This window comes from Corvus brachyrhynchos, unplaced genomic scaffold (assembly GCF_000691975.1).
Source record: "Corvus brachyrhynchos isolate BGI_N302 unplaced genomic scaffold, ASM69197v1 scaffold783, whole genome shotgun sequence".
Taxonomy (NCBI): domain Eukaryota; kingdom Metazoa; phylum Chordata; class Aves; order Passeriformes; family Corvidae; genus Corvus; species Corvus brachyrhynchos.
This window is the reverse complement of record NW_008236979.1, coordinates 697,110-720,890: the sequence shown is the minus strand read 5'-3', so window position 1 is coordinate 720,890 and position 23,781 is coordinate 697,110. Positions and strand designations below refer to the sequence as shown.

General features: G+C 35.3%; 1 protein-coding gene across 1 annotated transcript in view; it reads right to left on the bottom strand.

Moving 5' to 3' along the window:
• Window positions 1-23,781, bottom strand: part of ATRNL1 (attractin like 1) — a gene marked incomplete at its 5' end in the record, with an annotated part of 455,979 nt that overhangs the window by 189,927 nt on the left and 242,271 nt on the right. Inside the window, one exon of the mRNA XM_008629373.2 lies at window positions 14,658-14,736. Within this exon, the coding sequence (XP_008627595.2) occupies window positions 14,658-14,736 (79 nt within the window). The remainder of the gene's footprint in view (window positions 1-14,657; window positions 14,737-23,781) is intronic.

The window sequence follows — 23,781 nt, the reverse complement described above, 5'->3', positions numbered from 1 at the left end:
CACTTTGAGGTGTGAAAATCAAAGACAATCATACAAAAAAGACAATTAAAAAAATTGCTTTTTGCCCTCCAAAAATAAAAATTTTATTTTTAGATTATGTTTTTTCCCCTGCTTAAATATTTGTGAATGGTGTGAACTACAAGCTGTGTTGGATTCTTCAAAGCAATCACACCCACCTGATGCAAAGCACAGCAGAGGCAGGTACAGAACAGCTGCAAGATGAAGTCACCGTGCACACTGAACTGTATTGTGGCACTTGTGTAGCTCAACATTTTTCAAGTGCTAGAAGTCTCATATATAATTTAGTGATGGGGCTTAACACTATCTAGAGCAGAGCAGCTCAAATAATTTTAAAGGGAAAAGTTTTAACCCCACTAAATCAATGGGAAATCCAGTAACAGCTGCAGTAAGATTCCCCTTCTTGCAATTTTATCTCTTTAAAATTTTAGTCTGCCTCCTAGAACATGTAGAAAAAGCATTAAATATAGGCAGTTATGCCTGCATGTTCCTCATTTGCTTGTTACCCATTTGTGCCATGATATTACAGTGACCTAGAGAAAGGCACATGCTTTCTGCTTGTGCTGTTACAGGCTCACCCCACAAGGCAGAACTCACTGGCAATAACTAATGCTTTGCTCAGTGACTGTTTACCTATATTCTGAAAATATTTATTGCAACTTATTTTTTTAACAGTAATGTGGGGGCACTGATGAGAAGGTAAAACTACCTCTTAACATCAGCTGTGGGGAAAATACTGCCCTGAGTAAATCAGGCAGAAGTTTTCATACAGAAACAAATGTGAACAAGTCAATGTTTTTCACGTGAAATGGAAAAAAAGGCAATTGATTTCCTAGAACCACCAATAACATGTCTGACAGACTTCAGTGTCAAATACCTACTTCAACTGGTGCAGAGCAGTCCAGTGAATGCTGCTTTTGAAATTCAGTGCTTCCAAAACTGATAACAGAGGGCCAAGTCCCACTGGGGGACTAAGCCTACAAGAAGCTGAATCTCTGATCAGAGAAACATTTTGTAAACACTTACACTACTTTCCCACCTGGAGGACACTGAGCAGAATAATATGAAAGTACTGCATTACAGCTGCTTGCCTGAGGCCTCCCCGTATTACGGGGAGAAAAACAAAGCCAGTATTTTTAGACATATATATCCTGCAGCTCATGTTGGTAAGAATCAAACAGAAAAAGAAAGGAACTTAAAAACCCCCCACAAACAAGACAATATTTCCCTTCTCTTGGAGTAAGGAGACCCATAAACTATGAATCAGTGTACTGGGATGCTGTAGAATTGAGCAGTAAATGGGCACTTATAGAGTGTAAGAATTGGGATGCAATGAAAAAGTGAATACAATGCTCAACTTGGTAGCAGAAATAGCAGCTGCAAAATATATGGATTAGAGGAAGATCTCTCAAAGATAGCAGAAACTTTTCAAAATAATGTCAGTCTGACCTGAGCAGGATGCTAGCAAAATAGACAGATATAAACTCTCCTTTGTAAGTCTTAGCTATGAATGTGAATTTCATATGGGTTGACAGGGAATTTTTGACTGTATCAACTACTAGAAAAACCTATTTACTGCTGAGATGATAGACTATATTTCTTCATATCCTCTTTTGCTTGCAATCCGGCTAAACCACCTTATTTCTTTATGTTAGAAATAGATATTTACTTCCTTCTTCCATAAAAAAAAAAAAGTTTAACCTAAATGAAGCTGCTTACCTTCCACTAAAAGTGAGATTTTTCAGCCTGAAGAGAAATATCTTTGTCAAAAAAAAAATGTTTGGTAATAGCTTCTAGACCATAGTATTATTGCCAGTTAATATCAGTCTTGTAAGTAGATATACAAAAAACAAAATAAAAGGCCTGTTGTAGGTGTTTTACTCATTTGCTATTTGCATACATTTCAATCAATAAAAAAATTTAAAGCAATTAAATAAAGTTAGGATTTAGCTTTTGCATCCCACTGTGCTTGATTCAAAATTTTTACCCCAAACCACTTTTTAGGGACAAACAATATGGAAAAACTAATAGCATATTCAAATACTGGTGATATCCAAACACTATATTTCAGGAACACAAATGACCTAGATTATCACAGTATTAATTTTAATTAGAATTTGCATTTGAGAGATTTTTTGCTCAAATTGTATGATTTGATGCAATTTTCTATCAATGATTCAAGATAAAAGGAAAGCCAAAGGTTATATGTAAATTGGTGATTATATAAGGGATGAAAGTATGTTTAAATTATGTTAGCTTAATGTCAGAAAACAACAAGCCATTCTGAAAATAGTGAAAATATAATGTGTTTTCCATCTGTAGGATAGATATCATCTGTCATAGGATATAGGAAAGAAGAATGACTCACAAACATGCAGCAGCTACCTTTCATAAGAATTCTGTCCATATGCTAAACAGTGCTGTTGCAAATAATGTGTGTTTTAAAATACTGGTGAGACTGGTTCAGTTAAAGGAAAATCAGAATAATTGCAAAAATATGTATAACAAAAAAAACCAAACAAAACCCAAAACAAACAAAAACCCAAGCAAAACAACACAAAACATGCTCAATTTCTCAACTTTCAGTGGTTTTCAATTTTAAACTCAAATAAGCTATCTTGCCTTGCCTGCCACTCTTACAGAGAAACCAAGAGAATTACACAATGAAAGGGATGTCAGGTGCAGAACACAAAATCCAGCCTAATTAATGAAATCAAAAGTCAAAAATGAAAAAAAATCAAAGCCCAGGGTGACTCAGTCACTTGGACGGGCATCATGGATATGAACTTAAATGGCATAAAAGGTAAGGGGCTATTTTTGACCCTAATTTTCTAGTATCTGAAATTTTGTAAAGTTTAACCATGATACATGACATCAATAACTTCAAAGGCTGCATTTATTCATGTGAGATTTGTAAAGAAGAAAGCCGCTCCTTAAAAGCCTTTTTGATGCATAAAACACAACCGAATATCTGAATAATTACTTGCCTTTATCGCCATTTGGGACACAGTTTTGCAATGAAAGTATAAGTATCAAATTAATGTAGATTTTGAAATAGTCTTTAATGAGGAAGTGTAGGTGCTATTACTACAGATTTTTGGTGCTGCAATATCATATCATATAGCCTTAGTCTAAGAGAAATTCTGGATACCTCATCCTTGGAAGTGCTCCAAGTTGAACAGTGCTTGGAGCACCCTGGTCTAGTGGAAAGCCTCCCTGCCCATGGCAGCAGGAGCTGAAACTAGATGATCTTTAGAGATCCCTCCCAACCCAACCCATTCTATGATTCTATAGCAAATAAAATGCCCCTGGTATGTACAAAATACTCTGACTTCAAGTGGGGTTTTTTAAACATAAGGTTAAAAAGAGACCTACAGAGACTGCCGAGGGAATCCCCACCACCCTGCAATGGCATATCCAGTTCTAATTTCTGTCCTGTATTTGCCCACCTCACTCCTAAAGGCTTACATTGACAAAGTGTCTGGAATTTCTGAGCTTATCTATTGCAGAACTACACTACTAGTATCATTATAATTTTTTTTTCATTGTGTCACTTGTATGTTCTTCGCTGCAACATGGGCATTTCACTTGTCATCCTTTTTACAACAGATTCAGATAAATGCATGGTTCCATTCCCCATCTTCAAGGCTGTTACCACATCTCTCCATGATCTTTTATGCTATGCAAATATAAACAGACACACTTTCCCACTTCTCTCCTCTGAACATTTCCAAATGTTCCACAGACTTTTTGAACTGTTGTGTCTAAACTGTCCATGAAGTCCAGTTAAGGCTTCTTAGTAAAGCTCAAGAATTAGATGTCTTAGAGTTACATATGCAAGCCAGAAATAAATTCCTTTTTTGTAACTAGATTGCTGTTGACTTATATTCAGCTTGGGAACCTTTCTAAGGCATCGATCAGCTCTGAAGAATTGTAGCACAGTCAGCTTTTTCTTAGTGCTGTTTCTGTGAAGATGATCATTTCTACCAGGTAAAAACTTTCTTTCACCAGCACAGATATTGCCTCCAATTTCTAAAGGTTGTTTTGAAGCCTGATCCTGCTTGCAACACACTCCTAGTATGCAAATTGAATAGATGTAATCTCCAATTGCATGACTTAGGTCATTAAAAACGACTGATGGGCTCTGGAGCTAGGACAAAGCTTTGAAGGAGCTAATGCAGGTAACTACAATCCACACATAGTAAATCCCTCATTTCACTGATAATGAACATCTGATTATGGGGTTTTGACCAGTTTTGCACCTACTCCACAGATATGTAATCATGACAATACTTCCTTGCGTTCCCTATTAAAGCATCCTGAGGTAGACTTCTTATAGCCTTTATAATGGCTGTACAAGCACCAGATGTTTTCTCCTCCATTCAGAAGGACTTTTATCCTACCTTGGAAGAAAAGTATATTCTTTTTGTGTGATTTGGTTAATAAAAAAAAATCTAGGCTTTTAATCTTTTTTTTTTCTCATAGGTGCTTACAAACAGCTTAGCTCTTTGTTGAGGGATGTTTCTGGGAACTCAGTGACTATAATTCTCTGGCTCCTCTGTTCCTCCCTTTCCACTGACATGATTTATGTTCATTGTTTTCTGTAGCTGACAGCACACTAGATGCTGTAATCAGAGGTGGCCATTTTGTGCATGGGTGATTTAGTTATTAACAACATTAAAAATGTGGACTTGCTTTCCATGTGAATGTAGAAAGGGACAAGTTCAGGAATATTATTACTGGATGCTGTTAAGGTATTAAGTCAAAATTCGTTGTGTCTGATACTTGCATGTGCGTCACACATGCTGAGTTACAGTATTTTTGTAACATGGATACTCCCAGTGTTTTGGAAATATTGTTCCTTAACTCTGTGAAGGCATAAAGTTATTATGGTAGGCAAAAAGCAGTAGAATCAGTATTGTGCATCATTAACATATTCTGAAAGCATAAAACCCTAAGAAATGGGTGATTGATAATTTAATTAAGATGAAAATGAAATACACACAAGATATTTCGTTCTTTCATAACGTATTTTAGCAAATACTGAAATATGTATGTAACATAACACATTAAAATAACAGACTGTATTTCACATGTTTGTGTCTCTACACCCAGAAAAAAATTAAGAGCGAGATCTAGTATCCATTTCACTCCTTTTTCCTGCCTAAACGAACAGAAACCTAAATAAACTGCCTAGGGACAAACAGGATTACTGGGGAATAAAGCAAAACAGCCATCAGAGTAGACTCTCCCAATTAATACCAATAGAATCTTTAATGAAAAGTGTACCAACACAACCTGTACACTGATTGTGTCCTACAGGTGGGGAACTGGTGGCCCAGGCAGTGAAGCAATTTGCAAAAGGGCACTTATAACACCAAAAAGGAAAGGACTGACTTCCAAACTCGAATTTCTCCCTACTGGGATATTCTATTTCCCTGCCTACCTGACCATGGCTGCACAAATACAAAAGACAAGAAGCTACAGCTATTTAAGTCGATGATAAGTCTAATTAACTGGGATTTTCAAAATGTATGTGGAGCAGAAAAAAAACCTAAATAACCTCAAGATAGAGGATTCATTGTGGTTTCAGTTTTGCTAATTGCATGTGGGTCAATTGGCTGGCAAACCAGTCTGGGCTAATTTACTGAAGTCACAATTTAACTGCCATGGTGCATTCAATCCAATGAATCCCAGAGTATCAAACTATACTCTGTTTTCCAAAATTTACTTGTGTGAAAATTGAACAGCATGGATAAAAATAATCATCTGTTCAAATATTCATATTCCCTATAGTACTTTTGCTACTATACAAATGTACTAAAATAACATTACATTAATTTTAATTGAATTTTGCATTTCAAAGCATATTTTCCACACATAGTATGTTTTTATGCAACTTCTGTCAATACTTGAAGATAAAAGGAAAGCCAAAGGTTATATGTTAATTATTAATTATCTGTTGAAAATAATGTAATGAGCTTAGTTTATATCAGGTCACACTAATTCTCAACTATTGTTTGTGAACTGCTGGAGCAATAAAAAAATATAGCTCCAGGAAGGATAAACATTGCATTATTATACCCTTGAAAAACAATAACTACCTTTCTGTAGGCTGTGTCATACCCCCATGGGTTTTTATAAAGTTCTATTTGACTGTGTGTTTTTTGGTTTTGTTTTTTTTTCGGGGGGGGAGGGTTTGCTGGCTTTTTTTTTTTTCCAACCTAACATTTCACAGGTACTTTGTGTTGGCAGGTTCCTCCAGAAATAAGTATGCTATGCAAATTTTGTCACCCTGTTCCTGCTACTATTTCCTTCTATCCAGAGAAGGGGGAGAAGCCTAGGAGGTGCCCAGATGAACTGCACAGCCAGTGTTTGCTGAAGAGGGATGACCCCAAGGAATATTTGTGTGTACAGATATCTACAGAGAGTAGAGATGTCCCCAAAAGAATTTGATCATAGCAACAACACTGACACTGACACTCACAGCAGAGAACACATTCTGCTGACAGAGTAAACCAATTAATAGTGCAGGCACTGAAAAAATAAGTTAGTGAAGTTATTTAATTTCCAGCTGCATTGATCTTTGGATCTGCTTTGCACTGATTATTACAGCTCTAACTTTAGCATGGGGTCATCCACATATGAAAAACTTCAGTGCCTTCAAAATTTTTTTAAAGAAAGAAACAGTAATTCTGTATATTATCAACACTAACTTTAAGAGATATAAAGGTCAGTGTGCTTACTTTAGAAGGCAGGTACTATCCATACTGAGCGAAGTGAAATATAAACACTTTGGAATAGATTCAGGCATGAGACGAAGCCCACCTTACTCCTACTCAATTGCACACATACAGAAATATACCTAAAAATCAGCTCTGAAACAAACAAACAAACAAAAATATATATAATTGCAAGGAAATGGATGTTTGTGGAAGCAGTATCAAATGTTCCATACACTACAAGGAATAAAAATTATTGCTTGCATGATTTAATGTAATTTCTAGAATACATGATTAGTATTCAACTGTAAATAAACAGAACTTGAGGTAGAAAGGAGAAGCGCAATAATAGAGAGGAACTACGACTTCCAGGCTTGGACTTTGAGTTACTTCCCTGCCCTTTGGAGGAAGGACAATTCAGACTTAGTTTCTTTTATGCTTCACCTGTTGCAGGTGACTCACCTGGGCCAAACCAGTGCAAATAAAATTTCTGCAAACTCTGAGAAAAGCTATGGAGGATCTACAGAGGAGTATTTGCATTTTTCTCTTGAAGAGCTCTTACTGTAAATTGTCAAACCTTTTCATTCTCTCTTCAGATCAGAGTTTTTGCAACATTTTGTTGTTTGCAGCTAAATCTGTTCTTTTCTTACAGGGCTTTGAGAAATGGAAGGTTTGTTTGTGTTTTAATAGGGGACAAAAAATGACACTATGCTGCAAAGACAGAGGAAATACAAACATAAAGAAGAGTCTCACCACTTTGGGCCAATATTCAACACCTGCTCTTTTGTTTTTGTTAGGAGACAGAAATGAATCATCTATTTTGGTGCAATCCTCTTTATTTACAAAGAACACATCCACCATCCTCATTCCTTTAGCACTGTGGAAACAAATTCAAATTACTTTTCATAAATTCAAAAGAAGTTATATGACTTCTTCCCAGGGTCCCACTAAGGACTGCCTTTCTCATTGTCTGCTGGTTTTTGCTGACAGGTAGTTTGCTAAAACTTCTCCTAATCCTCTTATGTTTACAACCAGTCCCATGGAAAACTCTCAGAGCATGTAGCTCAAAGCACCCTCAGGCTCTGCAAGCGGCCACTTGCCTCAGGCGGTCTTCTTCATTTGGGCCAGTTCCCTCTTTCTCTAAAATGACTTCAATTTTACCTTCCTGTTAGCTTGAAAACTTAACCCAGTACACTTGCAAGAGTTAACCAGAGAGCAGGAATTAATATCGTCCATTATAACATTTGCATTATCTCCAGAAGTATTTTATATTCATATTTAGAAAGCTCAGCCTTGATAATAAATTCTACTGAACAAAATACCACAACTATTAATTTTAAAGTACTTTATCAGCAGTGAAAACTACATCCAGCCTTCCTTCTATGCATATCCCAGGAACCACATATAATGAAACTAATTTGTTTTGATTATTGCCTTTTGGGAATCTTCAGGCTAACTCCACTATGCAAATGTAAGAAGGAACTTTGGTTATTGTATTAAGAAAAAGCGAACAATTTTCTTCTCCTGGTTGTAAGTACATATAATTAAAATACCTACTTAGTTTCTTTTCCCTAATTTATTTTTTTAATAAAGAGCTCACAATTTTCATTTTTAAATCTGTTGCTGTCTGTTATCTTCTTTATCTTCTGAATTTTTGTGGAATGAAGAAACCAATCAGTTTTCAAGCTTTCACAAATACTTTGTATCAGCTTTGCTTAATTCAATCCCCAACACAATTTTTTTCAATATAATATCGAGTCTGTCACTGGCACCATTTAATACTTCTCTTTGCAGAGAACAAGCATGTTATGAGCAGTACTAATATAACAATTAATCAGATGCTTACTTTTATGAAATGACAGTATTATAAATACAATCTCAATTTTACAAAACTAAAGCAGAGAAAGTGAAGATTAACTCTCAGTATAGGAGATTTGACTCAATGGGTTACTTGTATTGTTAACAAGAAGTCAGGTCCCCACAAGTATTAGAGTATAAAAAGTGAACACTGAGAAAATTGGGCAGGATAAATTGTCATTTGGAAGTGCCTTTTATACTGACTGCAGAGGGAGTCCTGAGACAAGATCTAGTGTCAGCTAACCAGGCATATTGCTTGAAAGGTTCATTCAGAGAGGAATCTAAATTTTAGGATGGAAAGAATGCACAAAACGTCAGCCTAAAATAAATGCCCCAGTTATCCTCAGTAAAACTAGATCCATAGTTGAAATAAGTAGTCATAGCTCTATTGATTTCAGAAGAGCCTAAGCAATATAACAAGTTGAGATTCTGGTCCTATGAATAGCTCCTTTGACTTCAGTAGGATTACTCACACAGCCTGTGAGTAAGTACATACAGATGTATAAGGTATTTGCTAAGCAACAGACAAGAAGCTACCAAAAAAGAAAAATTACCTATGAGCTTAACAACCTTTAAACATAAACTATATAATCCTGTAGAAACCTACACACAGGAATATTATTACACATTGCGGTACTTTAATTATGCATGCTAATATTTCCTGGTTTCCTTACATCATCTGTTGTTGGTTCCTTGCTCACCCTGAAACGCACAGTTTTACTTTTGGTCCTTCAGTTATTGTTCAAGAATATCCTCTGTGTTTTAATATTGCTAAAGTAAACGTGTTGCATTCCATAAACAGTATCATATACACCAAAAGCCGTTATTGTATTTTCTAAAAGGAATACTTTAAAATATTGTCACTTGAATAGAAAGCAAAAAGCTCTGGCTGAAATTCACATATTCTCTACATTCATTAGTACTATCGACACAACTGAACTTCCTTGTTCTTATTAGAGTTACCATAGAAATGAGCCTAAAGCTATTACATGAATTGTTACTGCTATTAAGGAGTAGTCTACTTCAGTTTCATTTGTCTATTTGTAACAATTTTTGAATATTTAAGAGAATAAAACTACCTTGATATAAAATCAAGGCTAGAAAGGTGGAGGGTTTTTTAAACAAACATAAGCTTACTTAATAAAAGAAGCAGTACGTTGAGTGGCACCCACACACTGTACAAAGCCAGCATTTTCTATAATTCCACGTTTTTATGTTTGTATATGCTATTCTTTCAGACAGGCAAATGGTGCACAGCAGACTGTATAATGAGATGCTATATATAAATGATATTAACCTTTAAAGTTAGGCAAGCACTTTACACACACAATCCATGCTTTCAAACATTTTTACCTAAATGTGCAATTGTGCACTACTTTCTCATTGCTCAAGAGCTTTATAGTGTATTACATGAGGAAATAAGAATCTAAGTCATCTTTAAAGATACACACTTTCGAGTGTGTAATTAAAATATTTATAAAAAAGCCAAGAAAAAAAGTAAAACTCCGTTTTAACTAATTGACTGATCCAATATATACAAATGTATATTTCAAACTAGATAGAAGGAAAAAGATTTTTACAGTGAGGGTGGGAAACCCCTGGACAGAGGCTGTAGATGCTCCATCCCTGGGAACATTCAAGGTCAAGTTGGGCAGGGCTCTGAGCAACCTGTCCTGGTTGAAGTTGCTCATTGCAGGAGGGTGGGACTGGATGACCTCTAAAGCTCCATCCCAACTCAAACAATTCCACGTTTCTATGATTCTAGATAACAACACATGACACACTGGCACATATATTTTGTGTGTCTGAGTGGAGGGAAGAAGGTACTTCTTGTACATGAGTGATTACAGGCTTTTGAATTAAAGATAGCAATTCTTTAAACCTCTGACTGAATCAATAGCACAAAAGGTACCTGAGCAGCAACTCGTGTACCTTAGGAAGGGCAAATACTTCGCTAAAATAACTCCACTAGAAGCTGTGTGGTTTATAATCCCATCTGTTTGAGTTTGTTAGTGACCTCAGTGTAATCCTGTCAGCAAAAAGAAAAGTTCAACACACTATTAAAAAGAAATCATTTGGATGCAAATTTTATCTACAGTGTGATACCTTTCAATCAGAAGAAGTTCATGAGACAAAACCTTTGAGCCACTACAAAACTGGCAGGCAACCTATCAAGCTTTTCAGTAAAATGATCTATGACCAGATTCTCTTTCACCCATTCTCAGTAGAAGGTTGAATGAATACTTTAGATATGAAACATGCAGAGAAAACAAATAATATTCTCTTTATATGTTTTATTTGGCAAATCTGGGTGATATATCTTTTCTTGTATAAAGGAGGAAAACTTAGTCAGATTGAAGATTCATGGATGGGCTCTTGGGTGAATTCAGGGTATAAAATGCAAGAGGCCTAACAAATCATTTGGGAGAAAATGACAGCTTTTGGTTTTTCATCCAGTGAACTAAAAAGTAAAATTTTACTGAGAAAGGTACTAGTAGAAAGATTTGTAATTCTTTGGAGGAAAAAGAAGGATGAGATATTAAAACCTAGACTACATATCTGATCTTTTAACATGGTGTAGGACTCTTCTAAAAAAATTCGTTGCTATTCCTAACCCTTGCAATACTTAGGAACTCCTTTATTGGATAAACAAATATATTGTTCCCTTTTTCTACTCCTGCATAAACTTCCATGCTTACCTGTAAATGTTACCCTGCTCTGTTTTGAATGTTCCAAATGCCTTCTGTTTTGTTTTTGTTTTCTTACAGTTTTGGGCTTTATCAAGAAAGATAGAGCTGTAAGAATTATGCTTTGGAAATCATCTCATCATATTCTGTAGTATTCCTTCCAAGGAACAAGCTCCCTGAGATCAGCAATGTTCCACTATCTTATTTCAGCCCTTCTTAAAAACCTTTTTTAAAATGTCACAAATCCATGGGAGGGATGGGTGGTGGAAGGTGTCAAGGGATCCCAGGCAGGAGGTTGTTCATGTTCTCCTGCTCAAAGTTTCATTGATCTTTTTGCAACTATAAAACAAAAGAACGATACTTTCCATTTTCCCTCAATGCAGAAGGTGAATAACTTTGATGGTATAAGGTAAGACAGTCTATCTGCTGCCTCTTGCCCTTTCAGAAGGCAGCAGAGAAGAAGAGAAGCTCCAGGAGTTAAAGCATAAATATAGAGTTCAAAAACCTGAGATAAAGTATATCTTAAGAGACAGGAATGTAGGTAAAGAAAACAAAAAAAAAAAAAAAAAAAGAACCAAAATTTTGTTATGAGCCAAGAACAAATTACCAAAACTCAAGGTCTTAACTTAGGGAAAAATTATTTCAATTAAATAAATTGAAAGACTAATAGGTACGGGGAAAGGTGAGTTTATTTCAGTGTTGACAAACATCAGTTAAAGGATTTTTGAAGACACTATCTATTTATCCATTTTCATATATTTACAATGTAACATTCTCTTACATGTACATCTGATAGAGCCTAAATTCAAATTGCTCAGCAAGATTTGGGCAGTGCTCTGAGCAGCGGAAAGTAAAAAATAATTTGCAGAATGAGGAATGAATTAGGAAAGAATCTGGAGGAAAAATTTCTAAATTAGTGGGAAAACTGAGACATTCCCTCTTCACAATGCAAACAACTTGCTGCTGCTTTCTATTGGATTGAGGCCATGCTAAGTTCAATTTGGAATCAATAATGTTCCAATTGAGCCAAGCATTAAAGTCAGAAGGCAAAGTAAGATAAAGTTCTGAATTTTCAGCTATACATAAGGGTTCTACAAATCTTAAAAAAATTATTGGCTTACCTCAACAGCCTGATAAAATTCATTACTAAAAGACCACAAGAACTGGATAGAAATGTTCCTCCTCCCTCAGGGGAAAAAAAATCAGGAGAAACAATAAAAGGATGCACAGCTTTTAACAGCACGCTTTTCTGTATTTGTTTGTGCTCTTGTTATCTTTCTATTACTGTAGTTTGGGTCCATATTGAAGGTAACATCTAAAGAGTCAAACATTCCTGTTAAAGAGTGATGAAAGAGATGAAAAGCTCATCTGACAAATGGGCTTTAAAAGCAGATACTTCAGAAATCTTTTCAACAATAGATTGCCTCTACTTGTGTGTTACTCATACAATTTCTTTGCAACACTTAATTGCAAAATCCTATAAAATATGCTACATATAAAAAGAAGTTTTCTGAGCTAGATTAAAGGAAAATATTGCATGGAGTGTTATCAAAAACTTGTATTTGACATGAACTGCAGCTGATGTTCAAGAGCAGACTGCAAATAAAGGAGATTTCCTTCAGCATTTACAATTTATAATGCTACTGTACTCCAGTTATGAGAGAAAAACAAGTTTCTCTAGTTTTACTCAAGGAAAGCCAAGATTCAGAACCAACCATGAACCTCTGAGAGACCTAATCCAGTTACCACGTATGTCTTTCTCCTTCGCTCTTCTGAAGAAGCTGATTCATGTTTATGTTGCATTTATCAAACAGCTTATTTGAGCTTTCATACAGTCTTAGAGGTACTTTTGATAACATTAGGAAAATAAATCTTGGAAAAACCAGAAACTTTTTGTATGAGAATGCTTTCTTTATCAAGTGATGCCGAGAGACTACATTAAAAATATTATATTTCAAAAACCTAGGAGAGCAATCACAGAAAACAGACCAGATCCTCTAGATCTGGAAATGGGTACATTCCTACTTGTTCTGAAAAACATCAATAAACCAACCTCATTAACATGAGAAATTAAATCAATGAACTACTACATTCTAGCACAACACAACTTTGCACAGAACTATCAAAGTATTGAGACGAATTTAAATGAAATATTATTAAGTTGAATAATGTGGCTTAAAGTAACTTTCATCTATATTTTGCAAGTAATAAGAAATAGATGAGAATTTGCCCTTAGAAAATTCTTAACAATGTTCATATGAATAAAAAAAATAATTCTCAAGGGAAACAAGTACCAAAAATGTACCTTTTCCTTTGTAGCACCAGTTCAAGCTAAACCTTGGCATTAGTACATTATCATTTCAGTGAAGGAAAATTATAAGTGCTAGTGACCTGTCACTTTTAAAGCATATATGAATTCACTGTAGATCTACAGTAAGAAAATAAAGTTATTTAAACATTCATAGTGCCAGTATACTAAGAAAAAATCATTAAGTAGACCAAAGCTTGTCTTTAGAACAAAAATCAAGATTATAGTACATTAGAGAAGTGCTCTTTCCAAAAATCATCAAGATCAGAAGCTTCAAGAAGGGAAAACATCACTGTCTGAAAATTCTAGATCTCTTTTATGAGAACGAAATGAAATATGAACAACTATCAGTATACAATCATATACATGTAGTAGCATATATAACCTAAGTTTAACCTCATTTAAGTGTAATGAATTGTTAAGGAGGTAAGAACAAATATTTGGGCCAAATTTTCCAACACAGCCATAAGAATTTAGACCACAAAAGAATAAGGTGATTTGATGTATGAGTATTTACTGAAGATTTCAGTTGTGCCACAGATTTAATGATGAAACTACTGATTCTAACAGAGAATTTTGCTCCCTTGAGGGGAACTCCAGGTTGTCTATTAGGAAACATTTATTTACAGAGAAAGTGGTCAAACACTGGAACAATCTTTCTAGCAAGGGTTCAGTGCCCCAAGCTTGTTAGTGTACAAGAAATTATTATTTATTTGGACAATGCCCATAATAACATGGTTTAACCTTTGGTCAGCCCTGAAGTGGTCAGGCTGAAAAATCCTTGTAGGTTCCTTTCAACTGAAACATTCTATTCAATTCTGTTCTAAATATTCTAAATATGCCACCATAAGGAAAATTTACCTTTCTGCAGCCTAGTGCTGTAATTCCTTTATTTTTGACAGGAGAAAGAAATAAAATTTTCTTCTTCAGCATAAAAAGGTCAAGGGTATAAAATGGGTATTTAAATTGCATATACAGGAGAAAGGGAAGGAGTGATTGTTCATCAGAGTAACCAATTTATTCTGAAAGATAAAGCTACTACAAGAATCTTAAAGTTATTAATACCTCTCTCCGTCGAGAAGCCCAACAGGTTTGTTTGATTTTCCAAACGACAGCAGCTACCAGCAGTAAGGATAAGAAACAACTGCAATTACAAAAGAAAAAAAAAATTGTAACATATTGGTGTGAAAAAGCTTATGTTTTTAGGGTATCAAAAGACATTTAAGCATGGAAAAAGAACAAAAACAAAAACTGAGGAAAACTCAACTCTACTAGGGTGACAAAGAGTCAACCATCCCTGTTCAAAGTCAAAGCAAATGCACACACCACACACTCTGGTTTTCTCCTGGAAATGCTATCTCTGTGTCCATTAGCATGAGATAAGCTCCAGTACAACCATCCACATACCCACAACAGTCTCAACAAACATGCACTCCATGTTCCACCTCTAGTAGACAGAAAAAGAGGGTGAAGTATAGCAAAAAATAAAAAAAAAAAGAAAAAGAAAACAAATTTATATTCTCTCACTTTGTAAATTCTGAGAAATTTCCTGGGATGCAGGAACAATAACTACACAGGGAGTGTAATTAGTTTGAGGAACTGGGTTTGCACATGACAATGGGCCTGTGTTATCTTATTGAGTATTTTTATGGTTAATTGCCCAGGGAAAACACCTCCAAGGACATCACTACATTACAGTCCCAAAGACACAACAGAAGAAGAAGAAAAAAAATTCAATTATTAAACACCTGCAGTGCACAATCAGAGCATATGCCTTCCCTCTTGTTTCAATATCTTTGTATTAACATTTAATCCATAAAGTCTTCTGGTAGAAAGATCATTGAACTCTCAGCCTCTGTTAGTGAATTTCTGGATACTAACAAAAGGCTTCTAAATCTGACACCTAGTGTAACCACTCAGAAGATCTTTCAAATTTTTAAACAGTTCTTTTTATATACATTTCTGGATTTACTAATAGTGTGAAGAACTTTCACAGATGTTGGCACTTCTGCTGTACACAGTGGTTTCAATTAATACAACACTCTAACTATTGAATTATACTAGACATCCACAACTTTTTTCTGCCAAAAAGCTTCAGAATATATTCTTTAATATGGGAAATACCAAGATTTCTAGAAGTAGTATAATTGGGAAGAGTATTGTACACAAGTGCAAAATAACACCAATGTCTCCCTTTAAAAGCAAGTACAAGTGACTGTAAATTTATATTTGGTGTACAGGGAAGAGCAGAACCCCCCCACTAACAACCAGAATAAATTCAGTTTTGCAGCAACATCTTTTAAGATTTTTAAGTCAAAAAGTACTTATAAATAGTATTTCCCAGAAATGTTTCCCCTCCTCTGTACTGCACTGTCCAGCTGGTGCCTGCAACAGATGCTTTGGGGCAACATCAGGGTACTGATGTGTTGCTATAGGTTAGGATGCTGTGCATGAAGCAAGGGAAGGCCATCTCACTCATCTCCTCCTCTATAGTGCTTCCAAAACCCACTAAATTAGGGAAACAACAGCAACTCTGTTTGCAATTATGAACTCAGTGCTCCTGGAATTTAGAAAAGGTTAATACATTCAAGAGAGCTGGACACAAGAAACTAAGAGAGCCTTGCACTGTGTGACTGCTTTATTATGACCAGGAACGGAATCCCTACCCTTAGAAAATTCTGTCCTTCACATTTACTAATTTCTTGAACAGTTCCCTTAAGTCAGTAGAACAGAAAATATTCAGAGCTCTGTCTGAAAGACTTCAGAGAAATTGATTCTGTGCTCTGTATGTCAGTGGAATGGGTCACACACTAAATTTTCTTGTCATCAGTAAAAACATCGATTAGTTTACATGCAAAGCTAAAATCAGAAATGAGTGTCTTAAAGACACACCCATAAAAGCTATAAATAATTGGAGATTACAGCATTGACAATGTGACATCTGTATAATCTTTTCTTGGCAAGTAAATGTTTTATTTTCTTCTTTTTTTTTTCTTTTTTTTCTGGAAAGGGGGTTTACTATAAATAGAACGGGGGAAAAAATCAAAATTCTTATTAATGAGCAGAAAAAAGACAAGGGAAATAGATTTTGTTGAACTAACCTAGTTCTAGACTGTGGTGAGATAACATCCTTGGTTTATGTAGGGCAATAAAATTAAAGCTGACTGCAAAGGATCTCACAATACAGAGTGACTTGGCAATAAAATAAGAGAATGAAATTCAGTGACAATGAATTGAAGGCAAGTGCACAAGAAAAAAAAAACTACAACTAGCTACAAATACACGATAGGTTCTAAATTAGCAATTACCACTCAAGAAAATGATCTTGAAGTCATTGCAGATAGGTCTTTGAACATATCAACTGAATGTTTAGTAGCAGTCAAAACAGAAAATAGGATGTTAAAAGAGATTAGAAAAGGAATAAAGAACAAGCCAGAAAGCATTGGGATGTCAGTGCATAAATCTATAGTGTGCCTGTATCTTGAAGCAACCATCACTTTATCTCTAAAACTCTAAACTGAATTTAAAAGGTATAAAGGAAAGCAGTCAGCTTGGCAAGGGGAATGAGATGATAGGAGAAATAAGTTCTCTTTGGCTCTGAAACAACAGGGAGTTGAAGGGAGCCATGATAAAGACATTAACATCACAGGTAAATATGTAGAAAACCAGCAGGACAGGTGTAGGTGGATGCTCTCCAGTCCCCCATTACACTTCTTATCCCCTCCTTGTGACAGAGATATAAAAAAAAACCCAGTGAAAATTAAATGAATTAAAAATTGGCCAGTGGGCAGATGAAAAAGAAACTGTCAGAGGGGGACCAACACCAGAAAAGGGAACTTCCAGATGGGTTGTAAAGTTTCCATCAGATCCACTCAGTTTTGATGGGACAAATACATAATAGCTGAGAGGTCTATGCGTGACACAAAACCAAAAGAAAGGGGTTAAAAATGGTTAATGGCACAGAGGCTAAAAAGATTGTACAATGGCCAATTTTTAATTTTTTTTTTTTTAATATACAATCGCTGCTAAGTTGTATTTATGCAAAAAAGGAATTCAGGCCTCATTTACATTGCAAATGATTTATTTTCCCCTTGGAATGAAGCAATTCCCAAAACAATTTAGAGACCAGTGTGAATGACAGCTCAGTATGAATTACTGCTGGGATGTTGAAAGAAAAAGGGGTTAAAACAACCTTAAATACTAAGGTGCACAGTAGGAAGATGAGTTTATCACTCTACAAGGTATTGCCAAAACAGGTACTATCAGATTTGTTCTTAAAGCTCTGGCATTTTCATTTTCATAAAGGAGATTGGAAAACATGGAGAGAATGCAGAGAAAAATCATACAAAGTATTCGAAATTTGGAGAGACTCTCTTGCTGACAGTGATTTTACAAATTAATCATTTCACTTTTGGAAAAGATCAAGTGGCAACTTGCCTACAGTTAATCCACATGATCATAGATTAAATCCACCATCTCTGACTCTCTAGTTGAGACTCTGAGTGACATCCAAATAAAGATATATTTGGATAGATGCCTTTGAAATGCACATGGGTTATGAAATGCTGACCCAGAGGAGAGAGTGAATGACTTTTTGCACTTATTGATGTAAATCTTCCCAATAAGACAAATGCTATGCTAAGACACTCTTAAAACCACAGCAGCGCAAGCATTATCAAGATTTTGTGGTCTCCAGAACAAAGAAATGAAGTGCCATAAGATAAGGATATAACTTTGCCCAGTTTTCTCTTCAAACCATGTTAAACAAAACAGGAGGAAACACTATAAAAGCATGCTTGAAAATGAGCAATCCATCACCAGTGCATGTGTTACAGGCTGATTGGAAGTTATTGTCTTAGCATGATTTTGGACACACTATACAATTAGAGAATGGATGAACTGCAGAGGAAGAAGTCTTGAATACAGTTTGTGTCCAACACAGCATAGGAAAGTGGCCAAGGAAAGGCTGCAAGAGAACACCAGGGCCTAGCAGGGAGGTCTGGGCCTAGCAGATGCTCTCCCCAGAAGAGCTCTGGGTAGTGTGAGAACAGAAATACTGACCTCATAGAACAAAGAGAAGGAAAATTGCAAGGAATAATTACTGCCTGCATAACTATTTTTTGCAAGCCACAGAGCAAATTTTTAACTTAAAGAGGTCCCATTCAGGCATATTTAATGCAGACCTGGCTGAGGAAATGAAAGTGTTTTTCATAACTCACAAATGAGTTTCTCCGTGTTTCTTTAGGCATCAAACTGAAAACTGTTAGGGGAATTAGTGGATGTGTTGTTGCTTGGTATGGGCAAAATGAAATAAAATATGGAGATATCTTTAAAGAAACTTAAATTACATGGACAAATAGAGGGGAAAATCTGTGAAATGTAATGATCAGCATGTTTAGACTAGATGAATTAATGACACATTTATGCCTTAAGCTCTATGAATGCATTATAAGTATGCTAGAGAATTCCTTTTTTTTCATTACATATTAATGCCTATAAATTACATATTGTATCAAAGTAATACTTTTGTTAAAGTGAAAGAATTTACTTATTTTTGCAGGGATGTAAAAGGAACTGTTTCATGAACTAAGCATAAATATTTTAAGAACCAATACTGTAAATGGAAGGTAAACAGAACAAAACAAAATGTGCCATCCTTTGTTATTTCTTTTCCCATTCTCTGATTATTTAACATACAAACAGAAATTAAAATGTAAAGAAAAAATGTATGTAAACATCCATGCATGAATAATTGTTGTTTCTATGATTTTACTTGAGAGAGTAATTTGCACAATTAAAAATAAATTTCCACAAACGGATGAAAGCAAGCACTTTTCCAAAACTTTAGCTTATATCTAGTATACTTTTAATTCTATTAAAATGAAAAATTATGTGAGATTCTGCTTTGAGCACCCATCACATTTACTCTTCTTACAGGACAAGGTACAGCAGCACCCCCCAGCTGAGCACGGGGCAGCATCCCTGGCTGAGCCCACCCCAGGAGCAGCACAGCTGGGCCAGCACAGCGTGCCAAGACTGTCCTACCAACTGCCATCATACTGGCCCCATGCTCCAACACATGTGACAGACCCATCCTTGCGTTCCAAGGGGAATTCCTGCATTGCTGGCCAAGTGTGGATCTGGAGTGGGCTTTTGAACCAACCCCGAGTGCCCCTGTGGACCAGCCCTGAAGCTCAGTTAGAAGATGTGCAATGTGCACTGCAGACCCAAAGGGGCTGTCAGTCTAGAACTAGCTCAAAGACAAAAAAAATGCATTCAGTGCGGATGTCAGGTCCTCAGCACTATTTTTCCTGAGAGATGATCTGTTTGCTCACACTGCTCACCAACAGAGACACAAGCACCCAAAGTTCCTTTCACGAAGTTTGTTAGGGGCATAGCAGATTTGCTTACTGCCCACATATATTAAAAGCTCCTCCCAAGTCTTTTTTTGAACATAACAGTTGGGCCATCAAGGCAATTATTGCAAAAATTATTTGTGTCTTGCTGTGCTGAGACAGTAATTAAATATCCCTCTGTATTCACAAACCTCCTGCCTGTTGATCTTTCTTTGACAAGAGCACAAAAATGTACAGTTCCCTAATTAGCAGTCTGAACAGTGACCCCACACTCTGTTGTTTCTCCTTCACACTACCTATAGTACTAACATGAACAACAACTTAACATATTCAGTAAAACAAACTGATGACAAGAAAAGTTTTTAATGTGGAAATATGTAAAGAAAACAATTCTCATACCTAAGTTAATGTTTTCAAGTTAGTACCGCAAAAGTTTCCTAACAGATCACATTAACTGTTTTTCTAAGAACTGCTTTCCAAACACATTATTTACTATCTTTTTATTGGCAAATAGAGCACATTTTAATTGATATTTTATAAAGCAAGCACAATTCTAAAATAAAAATAATTGAACAATTATTTTTCTAACATCATGACTTCAAATAGCAATTATTGTCACAGCAATTGATTTCTCTCATTGCAGTTGATAAGAACATTGTGTTTATGATTATGATGTGCTGGGTTCAGCCATCCTTGTGTTAACTGGCATACACATGACAAGCAGCACCAAAGATTTCCACAGGCTTATCTGAAGCACAAAGCATTGTAAACATAATATTAGAAGTCTGATATGTATGACAGCAGAGTAATTTTTTAAATTTTTTTAATGATTAATTAAATTGCTATGAATCACAAAGTTTTATAAACATCATTATAAGTAGGACTACTTCAGTGATTAGCAATTCAGAAAGATTCTGGGAATGAAGTGTTTCAATTCCAAATTAAAATATGTAAAGACTTAGGGAAAAGTAGTCTTGGCTAGCAAGGAAGTAGGATATGCAACTTCCAGTTCATGGTAAGGCAATGTGTGGGGTCAGGGAAATGAAACTTGGCAGTGGAGCCAAGCCATTTCAGCCACTAGTGCTGAATTCCTGCCCAGGGGGAGCTCTGGCTGGCACAGCCAATGAAAGGCATTGCCAACAAAGCCAGCATTACCATCCAGGTGATTCAGGAATGTCCTTTTCCTATTCCTGCTTGTCATGAGAATACTGCCAGCACCAGCAGCTCCATGCACTGGCTCCCACACTCCATTTTCTGGAACTCATTAGCCAAGAGCTGCAATCATTCCCTCCTCAGCTACAAAATATCATTCCTACAGAGCCTTAAAGATGACAGGGCTTCTTCCATCAGCCTAGATCTATAGTCCATTCTTTTCCCCCACAGTTGCTTTCTGAATTAAAGGAATCCAAAAGCCACACAGAGGGTTCAGGTACTCAGTTCTTGCTTTCCAAACTGCAAAGTGAAAGAAATGCCTGAATATGAGGTAAAGTATCTATGATGGCATTTAAAACTCCAAGTAGTACCAAAAATCATTTAAATGCAAATTTCTATTTATTTGTGTCTCAAATGGAATTTACACAAGTTAAGCAACAAGTTTCAAGTTCATTTGAAACTAATTACACGGATAATTCTTCTTATCCAGATGACTGATTAAAACGTTATTTTTTGATGCAGTCCTGAAAATCCATATATTCCCACAAATAACTCTTGCATAAAGTGTCTCATGAAAGTCACATAACTGCCCTTAAAATTCTCTTCTCACATGTCCACAACTACCAAAGTTATACAAAACAGATTAACAGTTAAAAAGAAATATATATATCCACCTTCTAATCTGGTCCTTCCCAGCACAACACTGTATTTGGTAAGAATGCATGGAAAAGAATATCCACATTAGATTTGTTTTACCTTGTCATGGTTAAAACCATGATACTGCCAAAAGGATGCTGTAAGTCTCCAGAGCTGCACATTTAAAGTTACTATTAGAAATGCCATGAAAATAATTTTGTTGAGGAAGAAGAGCAAAATTAAGTAGAATGATAAACTAAAATTTCAATAATGGTATTAATAAAGCTTCACAATTTAAGTTCTGAATGCGTAATGGAAAACAGGGAGATTGAAGTATCAATGGTGTCAACTGCATTTTATATAAATTACATTTTAAAGTAAGCAGTAGCAATGAAATCTAAATATAATATGCATTAGTTTATTAGTCAGAATATCTACTATTTTTGTGCTAAATAATTTATTAATATATATCAAATACAGAAAGCCAACTTAATTCTTCCTCTCCCAAGGCATAAACTCCTATAATGGTTTAAAATCATCTCTGACAACTGCCTCTGCAAAGCTTGGGTTTATTGGTCTTTCCTGTGCAATGAAACATCAAAAATCTTCTTGAAAGCAAAGAAGAAAGAAAGGTTTGAACAGGGAATTTGTAAATAGCAAGAAAATTATTATGAAAATGGTATTGGTATTTTTTTCATTACGTACATGTGCCAGAATGTTATCGAGGATGGAGGAGAGTGTTAAATAACTCCATTCAATAAAATAATTATTAAAAAGTAACTCTAAAAAAGCACACATACATTTTTTTAGATTTCTATTTTCCTACATACATAATTCATGCATATATCCACAAAGTTGTGGTTTTATATTAAATACAAAACAAGCTGCTATAGAAAACTATGAATGAATGATCAATTATACAAACAGCCTTTATATACAAATAAAAAGGGAAAATGGATGCAGTGTACACCAAGATGCTATTGAGAAGACCAACATTCCCACTTAATCTGCCAATCCAATATCAGACTAAAGTGAACCATGTAAAAGGACTCTGAAATATATTACACAATAAAGCTCTAGATGTGAACTTTAACCCTCCATAGTTCTTCCTTTCACCTCTTTGAGGCGACAAATAAAAAAGATTTACAATCAAAGCGATGTAATCTCATGAAAACTGGAATTAAACTCCACAGAATAAATAGAACATCACACCCATGAAGCGTGATTATGTTTCTTTTAGTCATGAAAAGACTTTTGTATTTCATATAATTTTATGGGTTTGGCCTTCATGGGTGAGTTACTCTATATTTCTCTCAATAAGTGATGTTACAATTTATGTCCATTGAAATTTTGGACAAATTATGAAGTACAAAATTTAATATTTTCTGCAGTAGCAATCCAGAATAATTAGAAATTGAATATATTGTTTCTACTACAAAATAGTTGTGCTTTCACTTTTCCTTTTTTGCAATGTTTTTCCTGATTTATGCTAATTTAGGATTTAAAATTAAGAGGAAAGAGGAAAAGATTCATTTATTCAAATTACTTCCAGTTAGTGAATTTTGGGAAGATTTGTCACCAGTGTCAAATTTCAGCAGCCTTCCAAACCAAAAGATTTGCATTATTTCAAGAATATTATTTTCATGTTTTCCCCTCATTCTTATTTTTCACTGCTCTCTTGTGCAGCTGTTATTCTTCATAATTACATCACAGAAACATAAAATATGTTTAGAAAGCCACCATACCATGTCAGCATTGTTTAGCATGATAGACTTAAATAGAATGAAGAAATTTAACACATTGTTAAAAAACCTTTCCCTTCAATCTGTAACATTTCTAACACTTTTTCCAAAGAGGCAAATACCTTCTAAGGAGTAGGTGTGAAAAAGTCTTAACTTTTCTTATTAAAAGCCCTGTTAAAATTAAATTTTCCTGAAGACAGACTAAGGATTTTTAGATTTCCAGGCCAAAGAAGCATCATTCAAGAAGAACCCTAAAAATTCTGTAATTGTATTGGATAAAGAATACAAAGCCCCTGATTCCTC